The sequence below is a fragment of the Orbicella franksi genome, chromosome 9, assembly GCF_964199315.1.
Source record: "Orbicella franksi chromosome 9, jaOrbFran1.1, whole genome shotgun sequence".
NCBI classification, from domain to species: domain Eukaryota; kingdom Metazoa; phylum Cnidaria; class Anthozoa; order Scleractinia; family Merulinidae; genus Orbicella; species Orbicella franksi.
In genome coordinates, this window is record NC_138153.1 from 30236879 (window position 1) to 30255179 (window position 18301).

Genomic DNA, 18301 nt, shown 5'->3' on the forward strand with positions numbered 1-18301 from the left:
TTCTCAGTATTTCCATACCTGTTGTAATAATTTCTTTTCGTAAAATTTCTGATAAGTAATTTATATAGAGGTAGGTGATCTTTGCAAACTCATTCTCGTCCCCAGGGCTGCCTGTTCTTCCTAGCCGGCGGGGTCCTGGCACGAGAGTAAGACGTGCCTGTGGATCGGAGCTGACATAATTCGATTGGACATATTTTTGGACTCAGCTGATTCAACCCTGGTTTCCTATCTAAAACTATCGCTGGCTGATATTTAAGTAAAACCGCTCAATAAGTTTAAAACTGGCTTATCGGGAGAATTCCTAGTTGAGTCCACACCGCCAACGGCGAAACATGTAAATATCCGCACTCCCTGTCAAAATTTTACTTCTCTTATAAATTCCCTTTGTCAAAAATCTGTTAAGGTTTGTAGGTGCTGCAACTGAACGATCTTAGTCATATTTTTTGAAAGGAAACCAGCGTTGAATTAGTGAAAATCTTAATCCAAGAATCTAGTCTGTTGGGGTGAAGGGTTCAGCAGCCATACGGGGCCGAAGGTGGCGCGAGGTCGCGAGGGGGGGAAGAGGACCATGCAGACAATATAAGCCTACCAGTCTATTGTTTTCTCCCTCTCTATTTCTTTTCTCGTTTCTTCTTTTTTCTTTAGACGTAATTTTAGGTTTAGTGGAGTTATAGAACCCAGTCTATAAACGGAGGTGCTGTAGAATGATGAATTATTCAGGAACCTAATTTTCAAGAATTTTATATTTAGCTATATTTCACTGATAATCGAAAGCACGCAATGTTCTGTCACTCAAGGTAGTTAAACAGTTTCTTTTCTACAATTATTTTTACCTGAAACTTACTTCTTCGGGATTCAGAAATGGGAAAAAAATACAAACAGACACGTCGGTTGATGCAGTTTACCTACGATACATGCAGGCTTGCTCTGACTTTATTAGACTGTAGTTTCTACATACATCAGACAAAACTATCCGGTATTTGTTAATCATTCAATATTTGGCCGTGCCTTCGTGGTTTTCCTTCTGGTATTCAGCAATCCTCCATACATGAAAAGTAATCGTCGTCACAGTCTTCATCTGACACGTAGTTACTCACACTGCAGATATCAAAACGAGCGTCGCAATGCTCGGCACAGATTGCTGCCTGGATGTTGTACCCTTCAGCCTGGTCACACACCACTCCGAATATAAAATTTTCATTGTACCTGAAGAAGGCTGGTTTTGGCCAGTACACCTTAAAAAATCAACTTAAGCTATGTCGGTTTCTGCTTTACATTTTTCAAAACAAGCAAACTAAGCGAAAGAAAAGAACTAGTGACATTTAGGATAGGCAATCACAAACTAAGGATTGAGACTGGTAGATATGATCAAATTCCAAGGGTTAACAGACTCTGCCCTATTTGTGCATCTAATCAAATTGAAGACGAATCTCACTTGCAATAAATTCTCTATTCTAAGAAATAAATTTTATATTAAAAAAATAGAACATATCATTCCGACTTTTCAACAGTTATCTTCGTTACAAGCCATTGGCGAACTTACGACTTCTTCAAATCATTATATTAGTATTCAATTAGCAACATTTATTTCATCTTGCTTTGATCTACGCAATATTCTACTTTCAAATCAAACTAATGTAACTTGATTGCTATATCATAACATTGTTATATGATCATTATAATTGTTACTGTTGTAGTTTTAGTTAACAGAAGCTTTTGCAACACTGTGTGTATTTTTATGGTAAAGCCCTGTTCGCACTAAGACGAAAATTTGGGTTTAGCGTTTGCAAACTGAAAATTTTGTAATCACCATTTTTTTGCTTTCGTAATCCTGTTCGCACATGAAGATGCGAATTTTTTTTAAGTGACGGATGTCAGTTAGTAATTTGATCAATTTACCATCAAGATGTCGTGACATGTTTTAAAGGGGAAGGTTTCATACTTGGCGTTTTTTCTCTTTGTTCCCTTTTTCGTGTTTTCTGTGCTTCTAGTAGCTGAAGCAGTCGTCTGATCTTCAGTGGATGTTACGGATGTGGATGCTGTGTTCAGCGGATGTGGATGCATTGTGAATCCGCTCGAGTTTGCTGCGATGGAAACTGTAAGAAGTACTGCTGTTGCGTAGCGATTTGGGAATCGTAATAACTTTGATTACCCTGATCTTGATCTTGGTATCATTGCGAGCCATAATAATTGAAGTACCATGGATCGATGTTGTTTCTGTGCGGATCCATCTAGCTCAATTAAAATGGCGGGAAGTCATACGGTCACGTTCGCTTCGTAATCCATATGTTGCGAAATTTGATGACCCAATGACGGATGGATGTCAAGGAACAAAGGATTTTCTCGCCTGACAAAATTTTTACGGCCTCCAAAGCTAGTCGACGGAATCTTTGAAGTTTCGTTGCGCTTGCAAAAATTTTGGTGGGTTCAAAAAATCGTTCGCACTAGGAATGGCTGCGTGTTGACAGATTTTTTTGGCAAATCAAACAAAATTTCGCGTAGTGCGAACAGGGCCTAATGCAAATAAAGCTAGTTTTTGTTGTTGTTTCAAAATGATAAACATTCTTCTACAAAACAAATGTGTTGAATTAATGTGTTTTATAGAGAAAAAAAACTAACTTCAAAGCCCGATGAAGCTAACCCACGATAAGTGAGAATTTTGATTTAAGTTTTGTAACTTTGCTGTGAGAGTTTCTGTTTATTTTAAAGTATTTATAAAGTGAAAAAATTTTCTAGAACAGAAGAATTCTTCGGATGGTGCACGCGTGAGGACCTGAGAACTAGTGCGGTAACATTTTGGAATGTCGTGTTGTGGTTCAAAACTTCCTTTATCGACCGCTTTATGAATTCTGTGGCGACCGAGAAATGATCAATCTATTTTTCGTTAATTTTCGCTATTCGTTGGTAAAGAGGCTCCGAAGATTTCCAAAGATTGGCTTCGGTCCTCGAATTGATCCGCAAATTTACATAGGTCGTGATCCGAAGACTTCTGACGATGAACTGAAGACTTCTGAAGGTTTGGAAGATCATCGAATGTTCCCGATAGTATTCCGAAGATTACCGACGTCATCACGCCAATTTTCGTCATTCCAAAAATGTACTGTGCTTTCGGCAAGCGACCAGGAAATTGCGCCGTCGAAACAGCAATTAACTTGTAGCGAACTCTACAAAACGTTTTCAGTTATTAGCCAGTTACTAGCATGAAGGTTTAAACAGCAGCTGCCGGGCAAGTTGTTGGGGAATAGTAATTTTAAGTCTAGCAAGCCACAGACGATAGTTCTATTTTTACGTATGAAAGCTTGAACCCCGACCTCTCAGCACTGAGTCGATCTAGAACAAATCAATCGATCCCTTGGAAACGAGAACAAGAACAAACTTCCTTGTGTTTTTCAAGCATTCTAAATATGTCTGGATTTAGTTATGAAAACAGTGTTAAAGAAATCGCTCTACACTCAAGCGTTTTTTCTTTGCCACAGACTCCAAAGTAGACGATATAAATACTAAAAGGAATGTCGGTCTTTTTTCCTCCACTCCGGCTTATCTTCCTTTTCTTGCTCTTCTCCCTCTATTTTCTGTTTCTTTTTCATCGCTTGGATCGATCTTAAGGCCTTTAGAAGTCGTGAAATCAAAGTGCGTGTGGGTGATTTGATGTAAACTATTGACACGATTTTCATAACACCAGTCACATGTAAATGAAATAAATTCTCGTCGCGATATCATTGCCTCGAAAAAATCGCTGCTACAACGGTATCTTCGCAAATAAAAGCAATCTTTCTGTTACATTTTCTACTGATGATCTGCGGCCTTAATCGTAACAGGACAATAAACCCTACCTTGAATTATCAAGTCTGTCTTCGACTTCGCTTCTTCCTGGTTCTTCCTGTTAAAGCTCTTCTCAAAACTGAGTGAACTGATTAACGAATGCCCAAAATATAAGCCTTTCTCACCAATTACCGTAGTAAGAAGCGGAAATTTGAGATTAATAAGTCAATACCCTACGTTTGCCCCTCCCTTCGGCTTTAAGATTACAAATTTTAAGTCCTTCTTTGAACTGCCGGAAAAAAGACAGAACTTAATCGGCGGGAACTTATGATTTTTTGGCTGGAAGTATTTTTTTAGTTATTGAATCAACTATTAATTTAATAGCTATAAGTAAAGTTGCTTTCTTTAAATTGTCACAAAATAGTTACTCCGCGTGTTTCAATGTTAGTTTTACTGTTACTTTTTACTATGCGTCAAGTCTGACGCTGTTTAGAGCGCTGTCTTAAACGAAAGCCTCGGCAATTAAACCAAACGGTCAAGCTTTTTTTTTTTTTTTTCATTTGAAGTGGATCACCCAAACTGACTTTCGTGAAAACACTACAATAATATATTTGTTTTTGCCGACCTCAACATCTTTACTCAGGCTCTTAGTTTACCCCCATTTTTTTTTTCTCCCGGTTCCCCGATATTGTGGTAGTGGTGATAAGGAAAAGCTTATTGTAAAATCTCAATTTAAAAGTTAACAAATTAAGCACACTCCCCTGCTTCCTAAGATTTGAAAACAATTAGAGTCTATCATAGTGATGTTATAATTTTTCCACAGATTTTCATTTCACCAATTTACAATTGGCACTAAGAGAAACAATATTGTGTTACCAAATTATGAGTTTAATGCGGAAATGAACGCAGATTTTAACCTCTACGTAGATAAGAAGGATATTTTTTCAAGTTTAATTACGGAATTTCTTCAGTTGTTATTAAATCTCCCAAAAGAGAACAATACTTCAACAAAACCCTTCTAATGCCATTAAAATTAAAAATTCCGAAATTAAATCTCAACAAATTGCTGCAAGGTGATACAATTAACCAAAAACAATCGATAGAAGTAACTGCGTAATGGTGAAAAAGTGTCATTTACACCAGTTAACAAAAATATTTATTTTTTTCCGAATAAGTAACAAGACACCTGTTTGTTTCTCAAAATCACTGAAAAGTGGTTTTCCCCTTGCCGCATTCATTGCAATCTTTCCCAAAAACTGACAGTGAGATTCGAATAATTTTCCTGCATGAAATACTTGTAGATTGTGAATGAAGAAATCTTATTTTCAAATCTGTTTTGAACCAGATAAGAAAATATTTTTGACAGCGTACCGAATATTGACACAACGTAATCATCACAGATATCAGTGCAATATTGTTATGTCAAAGAAATTGGCCTAAGAATAAATACAGAGGAAAACTTCTTTTGATCGATTCCATGATGGACAAAGAATTGCGAAACATTCTCACATAATCCCCCTTTTGGAAAACGAACTTGTATTTTAGTTTGTCGACGATTTTATACACTTATCATATACTGTTTTACAACTGAATTCAGAATATCATAACACTTCCTAAAATCTGTCTCTTGACTAATTTTCTGATATCAAACTATAAAAAAAGTCGAGGCACCCCTCTGAATATATGGTGACTGTGACAAAATTTGCCAGAAGCTCTAAAAATTCCCTGCTTTGATGCACTTTGAACACAAGTTTTTTAAGTTGCTTCAATAACTTCCAATGTTCCTGATAAAACTAAGAATTGTTCCCATTTAATTGATATGCTCGTCCTTGAGGTTTTGTTCGGTCTCTCCCAAAATCCGCCCAATCTAGAGAAGCCGGGATGGCGCAGTGATGAGTTTGGGTTTGATTCCGACCCGATGCATATGTGGGCACTGGGAGGCCAGACAAACTGTTTGTGTGCTGTGCACATTTACAGTTTTTATAGCAAATGTGTGGGATTCACAGAACACTTTGCAGAATTGCCTAAAATCACCAAAATATGAACAAATACTTGCTCGATAAAAGTAAATGTATCTTATATATCGTGTACTGTCGTTCTTTTAGCTCAAAATTACCAATTTCAGCAGTGAGGTTTGAAGGATTCAGTTTACGTTCGCTGTTTACTATACATATAACTAGTGTAGCCAGAGCTATGAAAGTGCCGCGGAAATTTGGAAGTAGTGTGCAATTTGGAAAAAGGATTGCTTCTTATAAGGGACAAATATTAAGGGGGTATATAAAGTTTGAGAGGTCTGAAGAGATAACCGGTGGTGGAGTATGCCTGTAGTAATGGTTTGTTGCAAGTTTTGTGACATAGATATTCAGCACCCTTTTGGGTTTGATTCTGAATGCCAAAAGTTGCAGTGGTCAGTTTACTCTGCAGGAGCAGGAGAAGCAGTTTCACTAGTCCAGTTCTGGCTCTCTCTCTCTCTCTGTGTCACGCAATGCTACCGGCGCAGCACTGCGTGACAGAGGGAGGACCAGAGCTGAACTCCACTTTCACTAGTGTTTATTTATTCTTTAACATCGGGACTGCTTGAGCAGTAGTACCACTGGTGTTTATTATTTGTTGACTTTGAGAGTGCTGGACCATCGTAGTAATAGTTTCTTAATTATTTTCGAAGTTACAAGTGTATCGCGGGACGGGGGGACTTGCAGGAAAAGTTGAAGTAATATATCAAACACGAAAACCCGTGTTTGACCACATTTCCATACACCGAGAAGAGAGTTGAAAATACGACGCGCTGCAGAGTATTTTTGACGAACTTCGAGGTGTTTGGAAATGTGGTCAAACACTGTCTTGAGTGTTTGATATATCTTTTCAATCGAAACTGAAACTAAGGAGAAAACGGAGAAATATAATCGTAAAAAATCTATGCTAATTAAGATCAGATATCCAAACCTGTCTCGGTCATGATTTCGTTCGTTTAAACTTGATGAATTATTATTGAGTTTGAGAACTTCTTATCAAGTACTATGTGACAGCGGGATGGTGAGACTGCGGGAGCAGAGTGATGTTGTTCCTGCAATCTGTTACTGCTACTGAAGAACCGAAACTCAAGATTTTTTTTTTTTTTTTGCTTTTTTCTTTATGAAGTTGCATTGTTCATTAAGTAAAGCCCTTAAGATTAAAGCTCTCTTTCGTCTGCGGCGCTGACTAATACATGAAAGCATGCCAAAGTCACCAAGGTGTGAAAAATCCGATGCACAATTCAGCATGCAAGAAGCACATGGCAGCTGCTGCACAGTGTAAAACGACAAACCAGAAAAAGCATTAAAAAAGTCATCGAAATTTGTGCGAATACCTGCAAGCCCTGACGAAAAAATTTCAAAATGCTTGTTAAATTTCAGTGCGAACACATGAAAGTCTGTCAAAGCTACCGAGGTGCGAAATTAAGCAAGAAGCACATGGAAGCTGCACAAGTAAACGACAAAGCTATCAGAGAGAATACTTCAAAGCATATACGATTGAAATTGTCAAAATGCTAATAAAATATTAGTGCGAATTGTTTTTTTTTTTTGCAAGACTTTCCCGTCCGCCAAAAGATCCGAACTGCGAAAATTATCCAACATAATGACAGACGATAATGCTATCAGAAACGGCACTTTTAAGCTTACAGTGTAACTTGTTTACGGCGAACCTGACATTATCAACCTATTTGCCGTAATATTTATATCTACAAAAGATTCCAATGAAATCGTCATCATGCACAACAGAAGTTCCCACTCACCCGAATGCCGCGGTGTCGAAATTGCGATGACCAATTTTCGATGTATGAAAATTCAGCCTAACACAACAGACCTAACCAGCACGAGGCTCTGTGGAATAAACCCCACAAACTCTGTAGTTATTCCCCAGAGCCTCGTACTGAGGTCTATAGTTTTAGGCTGAATTTTAACATATCGAAATTGGTCTATTCCGTCTTGTTATTGTCTTTGATTCATAGCGAGGCTTGACAAAATCTCGGTTTCGCCTCCATTTCTTTTAAATTCTGATTGTGAACTGCTGCTCCGCAGCCATTACACGCTTTCCTGTTGATGTTCTTTTACGTCAGTTATTGTTTAAAAGGAAAATGAGTTGTTCAATTCGGTCGTACTTTTGGCGGAGATAAAAGATTTTCTCTTGACCTTCGTTGATTGAAAAGCAAACTGAAAGATCCTACTGATTAGCTACATGACTATCCATGCATAGACTTGCAATTTTTCTACTTCTCTCGGCAAGAATACCAGTAACACAGTACTTTATCATTGACTCAGACAGCAGGGTGTATTCTAACGGGAGGTCGAACCGTAAAGTGCAAATTGGCAATAACACTGGTACCAACGATACGCAATGGTGACCTATTCATTACAATCCTGAGCAAAGGGCTTCAGCTCAAAGACTGTTATTGCTCGGAGCGAAAAATATTTGCCATGTTTTCTGTACGTGCCGGGTAGCGGTTTTTCCGTGAACCAAACATAAACCGCGACGGTATCTTTAGAATTTGCTGTGAACTTGAGCGCCGTTTTCAAGTTGATATGACTATCCTCGCAGAAAATTCGTCGTGTTAACCTGTGCGGTAGCGCTACAAATAGAGAGAACGGTAAAAGAACCATTCAGAAAATGAAGCCGTTTGTATACATTAAAGAATGATGTGGTTTGCAGTGATTTGTCAGCCAAAACGCTGTGTTATGCCAGGAAACAAACTCCAGCGAATCTTCGTTTTGTAGCTGTGTGGAAGTCAGTTCTCGCATCATCTGCTCGATGTCAACTCTAATGCAGTTTTTCTTTCTTGTTTCAATGTTTCTCTTAATGATCTTCAAGCTTTCATCGATCTTCTCCCTTAAACACCGGGTGGGAAGATCACAGCAAAGTCAATGTCAAACCCGTTCATACAACTTAGTTCTCTTTGCATTGGCCGCGGTTCAACGATAACAAGTTTTTCTCGGACTCTAAAAGTAGTGTTTTAGCATTGGGGCAGTGATGTCGTCTCGTAACACACATCAATACGGGTTTTTCCAAAATGTTGCTTAACTCGCTTAAATCGGCTTCAATCCTGAATGACACCATTTGCTTTTTCACATCCACCATGGTGTTCACTTGACTCATTGGACAAAAACTGTCGTTGCAAGATAAAACTGTGATTCTCTCTGCGTTGTACTCAATCCATCCTGGTTTAACTTGTGTCGAAATAAAAACAATCTTTTAACATTTGACTCTCTTGAATGGGTTTGATAACAAGGCAACGCAGACATGTCACAGGGCAAAAGATAACCGCATTGTCCATAATGTACAATCTCTCGGAATCTCTAGAAACTGTCAAGTTTTTTGGGCGATACCATACATCTTAACACTCCTAATGGAACTCTGATCTGCTTCAACAGTTTAGAGACAAACAACATGAATGCCACTGGATTTAAGTCTGTCCAATTAAACAAAACAAAACAAAACAAAACCGGTGAAAAACCTGCTGTTTGATGCGCATCACCGAGTTCTTTAGCGTACAAGATTTTTTTTTGTCCAGAGGGATTTTACGCTCAGTTAGTAAACAGGATGTTATTAGAGAATTTTGGGTATTCTGGAGTGTTCTGATAAACGTTGCACTGAGCTTTTTACTACAAGCAATTGGTTTATATATTATGCCGTAAAACCCTACAACAAAACTGAAAAAGTACTAAATAAAAGTCACACTTCGGTGACAAACATAACAAAAAAACACAACGACAAGAATTGTTTTGACACGGTTTGCCACTGAATTTGACAAGACCAAAGTACTTGTTCACGAACTGCAACTGACCGTACCACACAAGCAGGAGAAGTAATGGAAGAACTGGGTCTAAATTACTTGGCCACGGTTTTCGCAGTGTACATGATCCCGAGACATAATCAGGTGGCTATTTCCTGATCTTCAAATGAACTGTATATCAACGTGTGCTCTGAGCGTGAATAATAAATCATTCTGGACCTCTTGTGTTGAATAAAGGTTCTGTACACGGTTGGTAATCTCATTTATAACGCCCCGTCCACACTATACGGAGTATTTGAAAACGGAGGTTTCACTCTGAAAACGCATCAAATGCTTTCCGTCGACACTACGCAGGAGGAATTTAAAAACGCAACAATCACCGCTCATTTTGGATTTGTGTTTGAGGAAAGAGAAATCACATGATTATCGTGACGCCATCGTTTTCGGAAAGCCCCGTTTTTCGTTCACACGAAAACGAAAAGCCAGCGTTTTCAAATTCCTCCAGTTTGAAGAGCATTTTCGAAAAGTTCCGTTTTCGCGTATGATTTTAATAGTGTGAACGGTAGGCCTATTAAACTATAGAAATAAATTAAATCTCGGGCGTAGTGTGGACGCTGTATACTGTAGCTGGCTCGTTGGCGGGAATATTGTCGAATATGAGCCTGCTGATAGGCAGCGGCTTAAGCCATTAGTGGTCTTCGTTGATCATTTGTTCCTTGTTTCAATCGTGCTTCCTTTTATTCTGTGAAATGTACCATGGTATTTCGTAACATTTTGCATATTTAGGCCATTCAAGAATTATATGGAGCAAGAAGTCAGTGACATCTCCGAGGCCGAGTTGTTTTCGTACTTTTTGTGGTGACGAGAAGCCTTCAATAATTTGTGACGAGCTTCATCACAAACTCTGAAAGATTTCATTCTTGCCAGACCAGTGAGTTTGACCCTTTCAACGATTACGAAATCGTAACAATTATCAAAGAATTATCATCCAGACGGGGTATTTGACGACAGATCCAGACAATCGATTACAATTGTACTTGATCTTTCATATATTCAGTTGTTTACGTACAGTGTACTTGAGTTTAGTGCTCAGTGGCTTAATTTCCTACGATCGCAGTCCATAAGGCGTTAAGTTTATTTTTATACAAGGAAAATGGTAGGCTCTTCATCGTCTACAATGAGTGTGGATCTTAGCATTATGAAACGGATGGTCAAAGACTTCACGGCCGGAGCCATTGGCGGCACTGCATGTGTACTAGCCGGCCAACCTTTTGACACTATTAAGGTCAAGATGCAGACTTTCCCTTCGCTTTTTAAAAGTGCATTAGATTGCGGCGTGAAAACGATCAAACAAGAGGGATTCAAGGGGTTGTATGCTGGCACAATTCCCTCATTAGCCGCAAATATTGCGGAAAACTCTATTCTCTTCTTGTTCTATGGTCAGTGTTTAACAGTTGTGAAGAAAATTGTGGGAAAGCAAGATGAAAAGGAGTTGAGTGTATTAAACCGAGCATTTGCTGGGAGTGGAGCGGCAGTTTTCTCTTCGTTTGCTTTATGTCCGACGGAATTAGTTAAATGCAGGCTTCAAGCTCAACACCAAATGAATATTATGGCAGGGAAGACTGGAGTCAAGAGGTACTGACTCGTTATTTACTGCTATATTGAATTTAGTTCTAGGCATTGCCATAATGTCCACTTCATGGGTTCTCACTAGAGTGGCCTCCCCCTAGACCAACCAAGGGGATTGTATACGAGTTAAGTAGTTAAAAAGGGGACTTTGGCGGGTTTTATGTGCCCCCTATACATGCCCCTTGGTTTCATTTTTCACTGACATGTAAATTTCCCCTTAATCCCTTATTTCTCCTCTTTGAAACTTCTAACAAAGTCTTGAATTTCCTGACTCTGATTAAAAGATTCCACATAATGCCCCTCCCCCCTGGGAGAGGGGGTGGGGAGGCGATACTCCCTCTAATGGCCTATACAGGGCGGCTTCGCCTGAAAGGGGTACGGGGTTGGACTTTGGGGCAGAGCCTCCCTGTATAAAACTTGCACAGTACCCCCTCTTCCCCTGGGCATAATGCCCCCACACTCCTCAATATTTCACCATGGGCTGGGATCAACACTAGGGGAAAGCCGATAATATGAACACTGCATACAGTAAACTTAAATTAAAGAAATGTTATCTGGTTTGTGAAAATATTTACTGGGTGATTGATATATGGAAATAATAAAGTCCCAAAGTAGTAAGGTAACCTTTGAATGGTACGTCTATTTATGCACACATAAGTATCATACGATCTTCACTGTTTGAATCATTTTCCTCTTCAGCGGTGTAATGCAAGTGACAATGCAAATTATCCGTGAAGATGGCTTTTTGGGTCTTTTTCGTGGAATGATTCCAACATTGGTCCGTGAGGTGCCAGGGTACTTTTTCTTCTTTGGAGGCTATGAGCTGAGCCGTTACTTCCTTACACCAAAAGGAAAAACTGTTGATGACATTGGTGAGAATATTTCTATTTAATTGTCAACAGTTATCCAGCTATCAGGTGAATAAAAGTTGACGTAAGGTGTGCAAGATCGATGGGTATTTTCTATTGTATTTTATAATTTTAACAGTCATTCAACCAGAGCCAACAATAATATTTATTACTTGCAAAAAATTTCGAATGATTTTAATTTTGGACAAGACAGTGTCTGAAAATAAAACCGTCTGAAATTTTTAAGCGTCTGAAATTTTAAGCATCCGAAACATATAATATTATTATTATAGTACAGTATTAAATTTTTAAGTAGTGCCAAAGCTCTAAGTTTCCTTTATGAAGTAAACTCTTGTTGAGACAATGCTTGAGAAACGTAACAGCTTGATAGAATTTGTGCTATTTTCTTGTCGGTGTATATGTTAAACCTTGAGGGTGCAGAACTTTATGTAAAACTATAATTTTCATCGATGCTATGTCAGTCTAATAAATTTGAGTTTTCTAGGCGTAAATTCATGTCAGCTATGTTTCATCGCAGTGTCTGAAATTTGTGTCCAAAATGTTTCCGAAATGAGATAGAAAGTGTCCAAAAATTAAATGTCCGAAATAAAAGTCCGAAATTTTAATGTCCTAAATTTTTTGCAAGTAATGTACCCTGTAAGTTTTTTTTTCACGTCATATATATAGCAAGGCCTACATTAAATCATAAATATTTCATTACACATTGCCTTGGCAGGTGCTGTAGGACTTATTTTTTCCGGTGGTATGGCAGGTGTCTCTCTCTGGCTTGCGATATTTCCTGCTGATGTTATTAAGTCTCGTATTCAGGTACCACTATACATGTACTTCATTATTATTTCATCTGTTATCTTATCCTCCAGTGTAATGCTCCTCATTTGAAGGGATGCATGGAAAAAACTCTAAGTGACTCTTGATCTCATTTCAAATTCTCCTTGTTTGTACAAGGAAGAGAAAAGCAGTATGCTAGGAGAATCTTGCAGTCTATCAGATGCCACTTAAAGTCTTTTTCGATGTACCCCTTCATCAATCTGGTGGTAGTTTCCATGGTCACTTGTTTTTGCTCATATGAAATCAGATTCTTAACTAAAGATGCTCTAAGCATTGTAGTTTTACCAAATGCTTCTCTTTTGACAGATATTAACTCAGGGCTCTGATAAAGTACCAGGATTCTTTGAAACTGGCATTAAGATTCTTCGCAATGAAGGTTTGTGGATTTGAATCACACTGTTTACCTGATGTCCCATCATTCAATTGTACTGGACAAAGTGTTTGCCCCCAGATCACATATTTATTGTTTTTATGTTCAAAAGATAAGAGATGATTAACTTTTGGGCACTTTGTAGAAACTAAACAAATACATTTTTTATGTCTGAACTTGGCAGAAAGTAGTTTTTCTTCCATCTTAGATGGGTAGAGGTGAACTCTGAGAATAAGTCATTCTCAACCCTTAACAAATACATCCTCAGTCCATACAGAATGCAATGTGCTAAGTAAACATATAAGACATGTAGACACACATGGGAAATGATGCGCTGATGCGCATTACAAGTGGGGCCTGATTTTGGAATATGGGTATTCATTAGGGAAAAAACCCCAATATATTTATTTTATTTGGTGGGGTTCGGAGGGGGAGGAGGAGGTGCAGGCCATTGTAGGGAGTAAGACTGAATTGAATTATAGCAGAGTAGGTTACATATCCTTGTGAGTAACAATGACTTTTCTCAACAGGGCCAAGAGCTCTGTACAAGGGTCTGGGACCAACACTGGTGCGATGCTTTCCTGCATGTGGAGCTCTGTTTGTGGCTTATGAAGGAACACAGAAACTTTTGAACAATGTATAGATCATACACTTCTTAACAGTGGTTTCCAATTATTGTTTTATATTTAGATTTTAGCTTAGTATTATTGAAGTGCCAAGCACTTGAAAGCACAATGTAATCCAGTCAATTATTTTTAATTAATTTTCTCCTTAATGGTGGAGAGAACAGGTTTAGTCTGATTTGAAAGAGCACCAATGTGCAAAAACTAATTAAGTCATCAAAGTTAACAAATTCAAACCAAAGCAGACTTGTGAAGTACATCCACAGTCAACTCGTAGTCTTTGTAAATTATTTTATATTGTTTATTTGTGTCATTGTTTGTCCCTTTCCCTGTATCTCTCTTTCTTTAGGACAAGATATTTAACATTTTGCTCGAGGCAAACTTAACAAAAAAAAAAAATTATATCATGGGAACATGCAAGAATTGTAATAAGAAATAAATGATTTACAGCTTCAATGCAGCTTTAAAGAAAATAATATTTTGGAAGAAATTGTCCTGGCCTGGGAAATTATCACAAGCACAATATTGTGGCTTATATTTTTTTGAATTAATGCACTGCAAGCTTAGTTTATTACTGTGTATTTGGGTTTTCAAAGTGTGCAAAAAAGAAATCTGGTAAAATATAATATCAAGATTATGTTTATCGCAAGTGAATAGTTAATGTAAGTGTCAATTACTTGGTCTAGTTTGGAGTTACTGCTCATTTGGGTAGTGTAGAATATTAGAAGAAAAAAGCAGTACTTATACATGAGATTTCCATGAAAGTTTAGCCTAAGTGTGGAATGTTGAAATTCACAGTGACTGTTTTGAAAATGTATTTCAGCAAATTTTAATTTGTGTATTATGATCACTGCCCAGAAATGTTTTTCTAGTTCAGTATATCAATTAGATGAGATGAAGTCACAAGTTTTGGACTGATTAACTGTAAAAGTGTCACTAATGTAGTTAACCTGTTAAATACTAAATGTTGAGAGTGATTGGGATTTAGTTTGTTTTCATATTATATCATTACATGTATAACGAAGCAAACTGCACATATCCCCCCCAACAAGAGCAAGAGAAATGAATCAAGGCTAGTAGAAAAAAATAACTAACCAGTGATTGAAATGACAAGGAGTTATTTCTAATCTCCCTGGATTGGAAGTTAGTCCATCTTATTTTTCTCATTTCGACTGTACTGTATACCAGCCGGTACCAGACAAACTTAGGTTCTTGCCTCAGAAAAAATTGTGAATTTATTTATTTCAGATTCCTGTAAAGGATATGCATTTAAGAAAATGAATAAATACAAAACAGTGTATAAGAGAAGTTATTTTTCTGATATTGCCTTTGAATTTTTTTTTTGTCTGGTTTAAACTCTGCCATTTATACGACTAGGTGGAGAGCAAAGAGCAGTGAGAGGAAGTGTTATCCTAGAACACAACACAGTGATGCAGCCAGGGCTTGAAGCCAAAGGCCAGGACACTAAGCTTTGGGCCTCAATGCCTCCCACAATAAACAATAAATTGAAATTTAACTTATTTTCAATTTGACAAGCACTGAGTATAATCAGTAAGGTCCTCCATTTTGTACACTGACTATACTGGTTCCTGTTATAAAATTCATTTAATATATTGGACGCACTTGCAGGGCATTATTGTGCTTATATGGGAATGCGAGCACAGTCGAACCCCTATTAAGCAGCCACCCTAGTGGAAATGGGAGGTGACTGCTTAATTAGGGCTTGGCTGCTTGATAGGGGTTTGTTTACATTTTAGCATTTTCACCATTGGGTTAATTTCGTAGTGAACATGGAGTCACTTCAAGTCAGTCATGATAAACGTGTGTTTGAATGTTTTTATCACTTTTCACCTTCTATTTTGGACTCTTATCTGCCATTGCCTCTTCCAAAAAAAAGTTAATTTACGTGTCTATTTAAATTTTGAGTGGGCATTTAATAAAGATAAAGACAATGGAAAACCCCCATCATGATGTCCAAAAGGTGGCCATGGCCGCTTAATAGCGGTAGGGCTTTTATTTACAGTATTTTACGGACAATAATTTCTGGACTGCTTAATAGGGGGTGGCTGCTTAATAAGGGTTCCACTATATTTCTTTAATGTTTAAACATGTCTAAGACAAAGAGTTAGCTTAAATATTATTGTCTACCATTCAGCAACTAGATGCAGGAGAACAACATTTGAAAACACACAAAAAAAGTAACTTCTCTATGATATTCCAACAGACTTTGACACAATTGGGGCTACAAGGCATAATCTTGATAAGAAGTACTACCCCGTTAAAATAAATAAAATAATAGAACTATTCTTATGCTAGCTAATCCAAAGGGTTGATCTAGATGACCAGCAATGCAACTCTGAGATTTATTTCGTGGAAAAAAAAAAAACCCGGCAAATTACCTACCCTGATGGTAAAATGAGCTGATATTTTTGTAATCCAAATGCTGGATATGTTATTGTGTCAACTTTTTTTTCATAGTAATAAGTTACATGTAGAAGATAAGAATCATAACTTGAAGGCATAAATATTATGATTTTCAGTTGGAACCTCGGCATCCAATATGACAGTCAAAAAAACATTTTTAACCTGGCATACATTATTAACATATGACGAACTTTATAGACTGGGTGACTCAAAATCCCATGCTAATGTTACCAACTTCAAGATTTGTGACTTGACATCCCACTTTACTGTTTACAGTTGTTGGTGTTCATAACTGCAAAGTCGGATGTTGCAAATATACAGTTGGATATTGAGTTACACATTTGTTCTGGGCGTGGATGAAACATGACATGCCTTCTTCTCTAAAATAAATAAAGCTATTGTTTTGGGTGATTAGACACCTGAAGGTCAATATGGTAAATATTTATCGCATTGTACTAAAATTGGCGCCAAAGTCTGACGTAACCTTGGATTCAAACGGAAGCCACGTGGCATGTTAGGAGTCGAGGAATCTAAACAAAAAAATATAATTTTTGTGATCAATATAACTTTGATTACAATTAATCTCTTTCTAAGACTACACTGTAACTAAAATAAGGGTTCCTCTGTATTCTCTATTTTGTCGTTGTTCACCGTGTCCCGTTTTTGCCAAGCTCTTTCGCTCGTTCTGTGGCGGCGTTAACAGCCTTCATCAGAGCTCCTCGAAAACCACACTCCTCAAGGGCATTTATCCCTGCGATTGTTGACCCCCCGGCGGAACAGACGGCATCTTTAAGTTCCCCAGGATGTTGTCCACTTTCTAACACCATTTTAGCCGCTCCAGCACACGTTTTCGCCGCTAATTTCATGGCCTCTTGGCGATTCAATCCAGCTCTCACAGCGCCATCCGCGAGAGCTTCGATCGCGAGGTACAGGTAAGCAGGTCCACCACCAGTTAACGCAGTCATCACATCCATTAGTTCTTCCTCCACATCAAAGCAATATCCCACAGAGGACATCAGCTGATGAACAAACGTGTAATCATCATCCCGAGCAAATTTTCCGAATGTTACAGCCGTGACTCCCTCGCGAAATTGCACTGGAGTGTTTAGCATCATACGAACCACGCGACTTCGGCCGGGCAAGTAATTTTGCAGATAATCCAAAGTCACTCCAGCCGCTATTGATGCTACCATATGATTTCTTGTTACCACAGGAGAAATTTCCTTTAAAACTTCAGGGAAAACTTTGGCTTTTATCGCGAGGAAAACGAAGTTACTTTCTTTCATGATAATTTTGTTGTCGTTAGTCACGTTACAGCCCATTGAACGAAACTGGTTCAAGTCTCTTTCTGACGGAGCGCTGGCAAAAATTTCGTTTGCTTTGATTATCCCGGCGGATAAAAATCCTTTAGCAAGAACTTGTGCGGCCTTGCCCCCGCCAATAAAACCTAACGACGAAATCAAACTCATGACTGCCGGACAGAAGATTACAAATCTACCGATCAAATACTCGACTTGTTCTTTTACCCGAAGACAAAGAAGGTTGTGCGATGATCCGTCCAATGAAAACTCGCGCATTTTCTTGGACAGCCAATTAAAACATGGTACATGACAGCAGTTAAAGATCGCTTTGTTACCTTTAATATTTTGTCACGCAAAAAAACATCCACAAATGGTTTATCTCCTCAGATCAGCTTTTTTTGGAGACAGGAATCTCACTTTTCGAGACTTAGGGCTACTGAAAGTAAATTCTTCTCAAGATTAGGCGAGGAGCTGTTTTCAAGGAGTCTGCTTTCACTTAGATGCAATATACTGAACTATACTGACCGCGATACTCAAATAATTGGTATGAAAATAATTGCATTATCTTTCAAAGACAACAAAGGCATAATAGCTTCCATGTGACCAATATAATAAATTTCCTCGTTCATTCCTGTAGATATGTGATAAAATTTTCTTAAAAAGGCAGTTACGACGACAATGTTTTATGTTAATATCGATATATGTATGCTGAAAAAGAAGAAAGAGGT

The 18301-nt window shown here is 38.0% G+C and overlaps 2 protein-coding genes across 2 annotated transcripts; one reads left to right on the plus strand and one right to left on the minus strand.

Moving 5' to 3' along the window:
* The first annotated feature begins 10160 nt into the window (after positions 1–10160).
* On the plus strand, positions 10161–15029 carry LOC145497126 (mitochondrial ornithine transporter 1-like). Its single transcript, XM_081476921.1, has 5 exons — positions 10161–11164; positions 11858–12030; positions 12743–12834; positions 13162–13231; positions 13756–15029. Exons 1-5 carry the CDS (start codon positions 10683–10685, stop codon positions 13866–13868), a joined length of 930 nt encoding a protein of 309 aa, XP_081333047.1. The 5' UTR covers positions 10161–10682; the 3' UTR covers positions 13869–15029.
* Positions 15030–15921: 892 nt separating this feature from the next.
* On the minus strand, positions 15922–18257 carry LOC145497127 (pyrroline-5-carboxylate reductase 3-like). Its single transcript, XM_081476922.1, has one exon. The coding sequence runs from the start codon at positions 17847–17849 to the stop codon at positions 16920–16922; it is 930 nt and encodes a 309-aa protein (XP_081333048.1). The 5' UTR covers positions 17850–18257; the 3' UTR covers positions 15922–16919.
* Between the last annotated feature and the right edge of the window lie 44 nt (positions 18258–18301).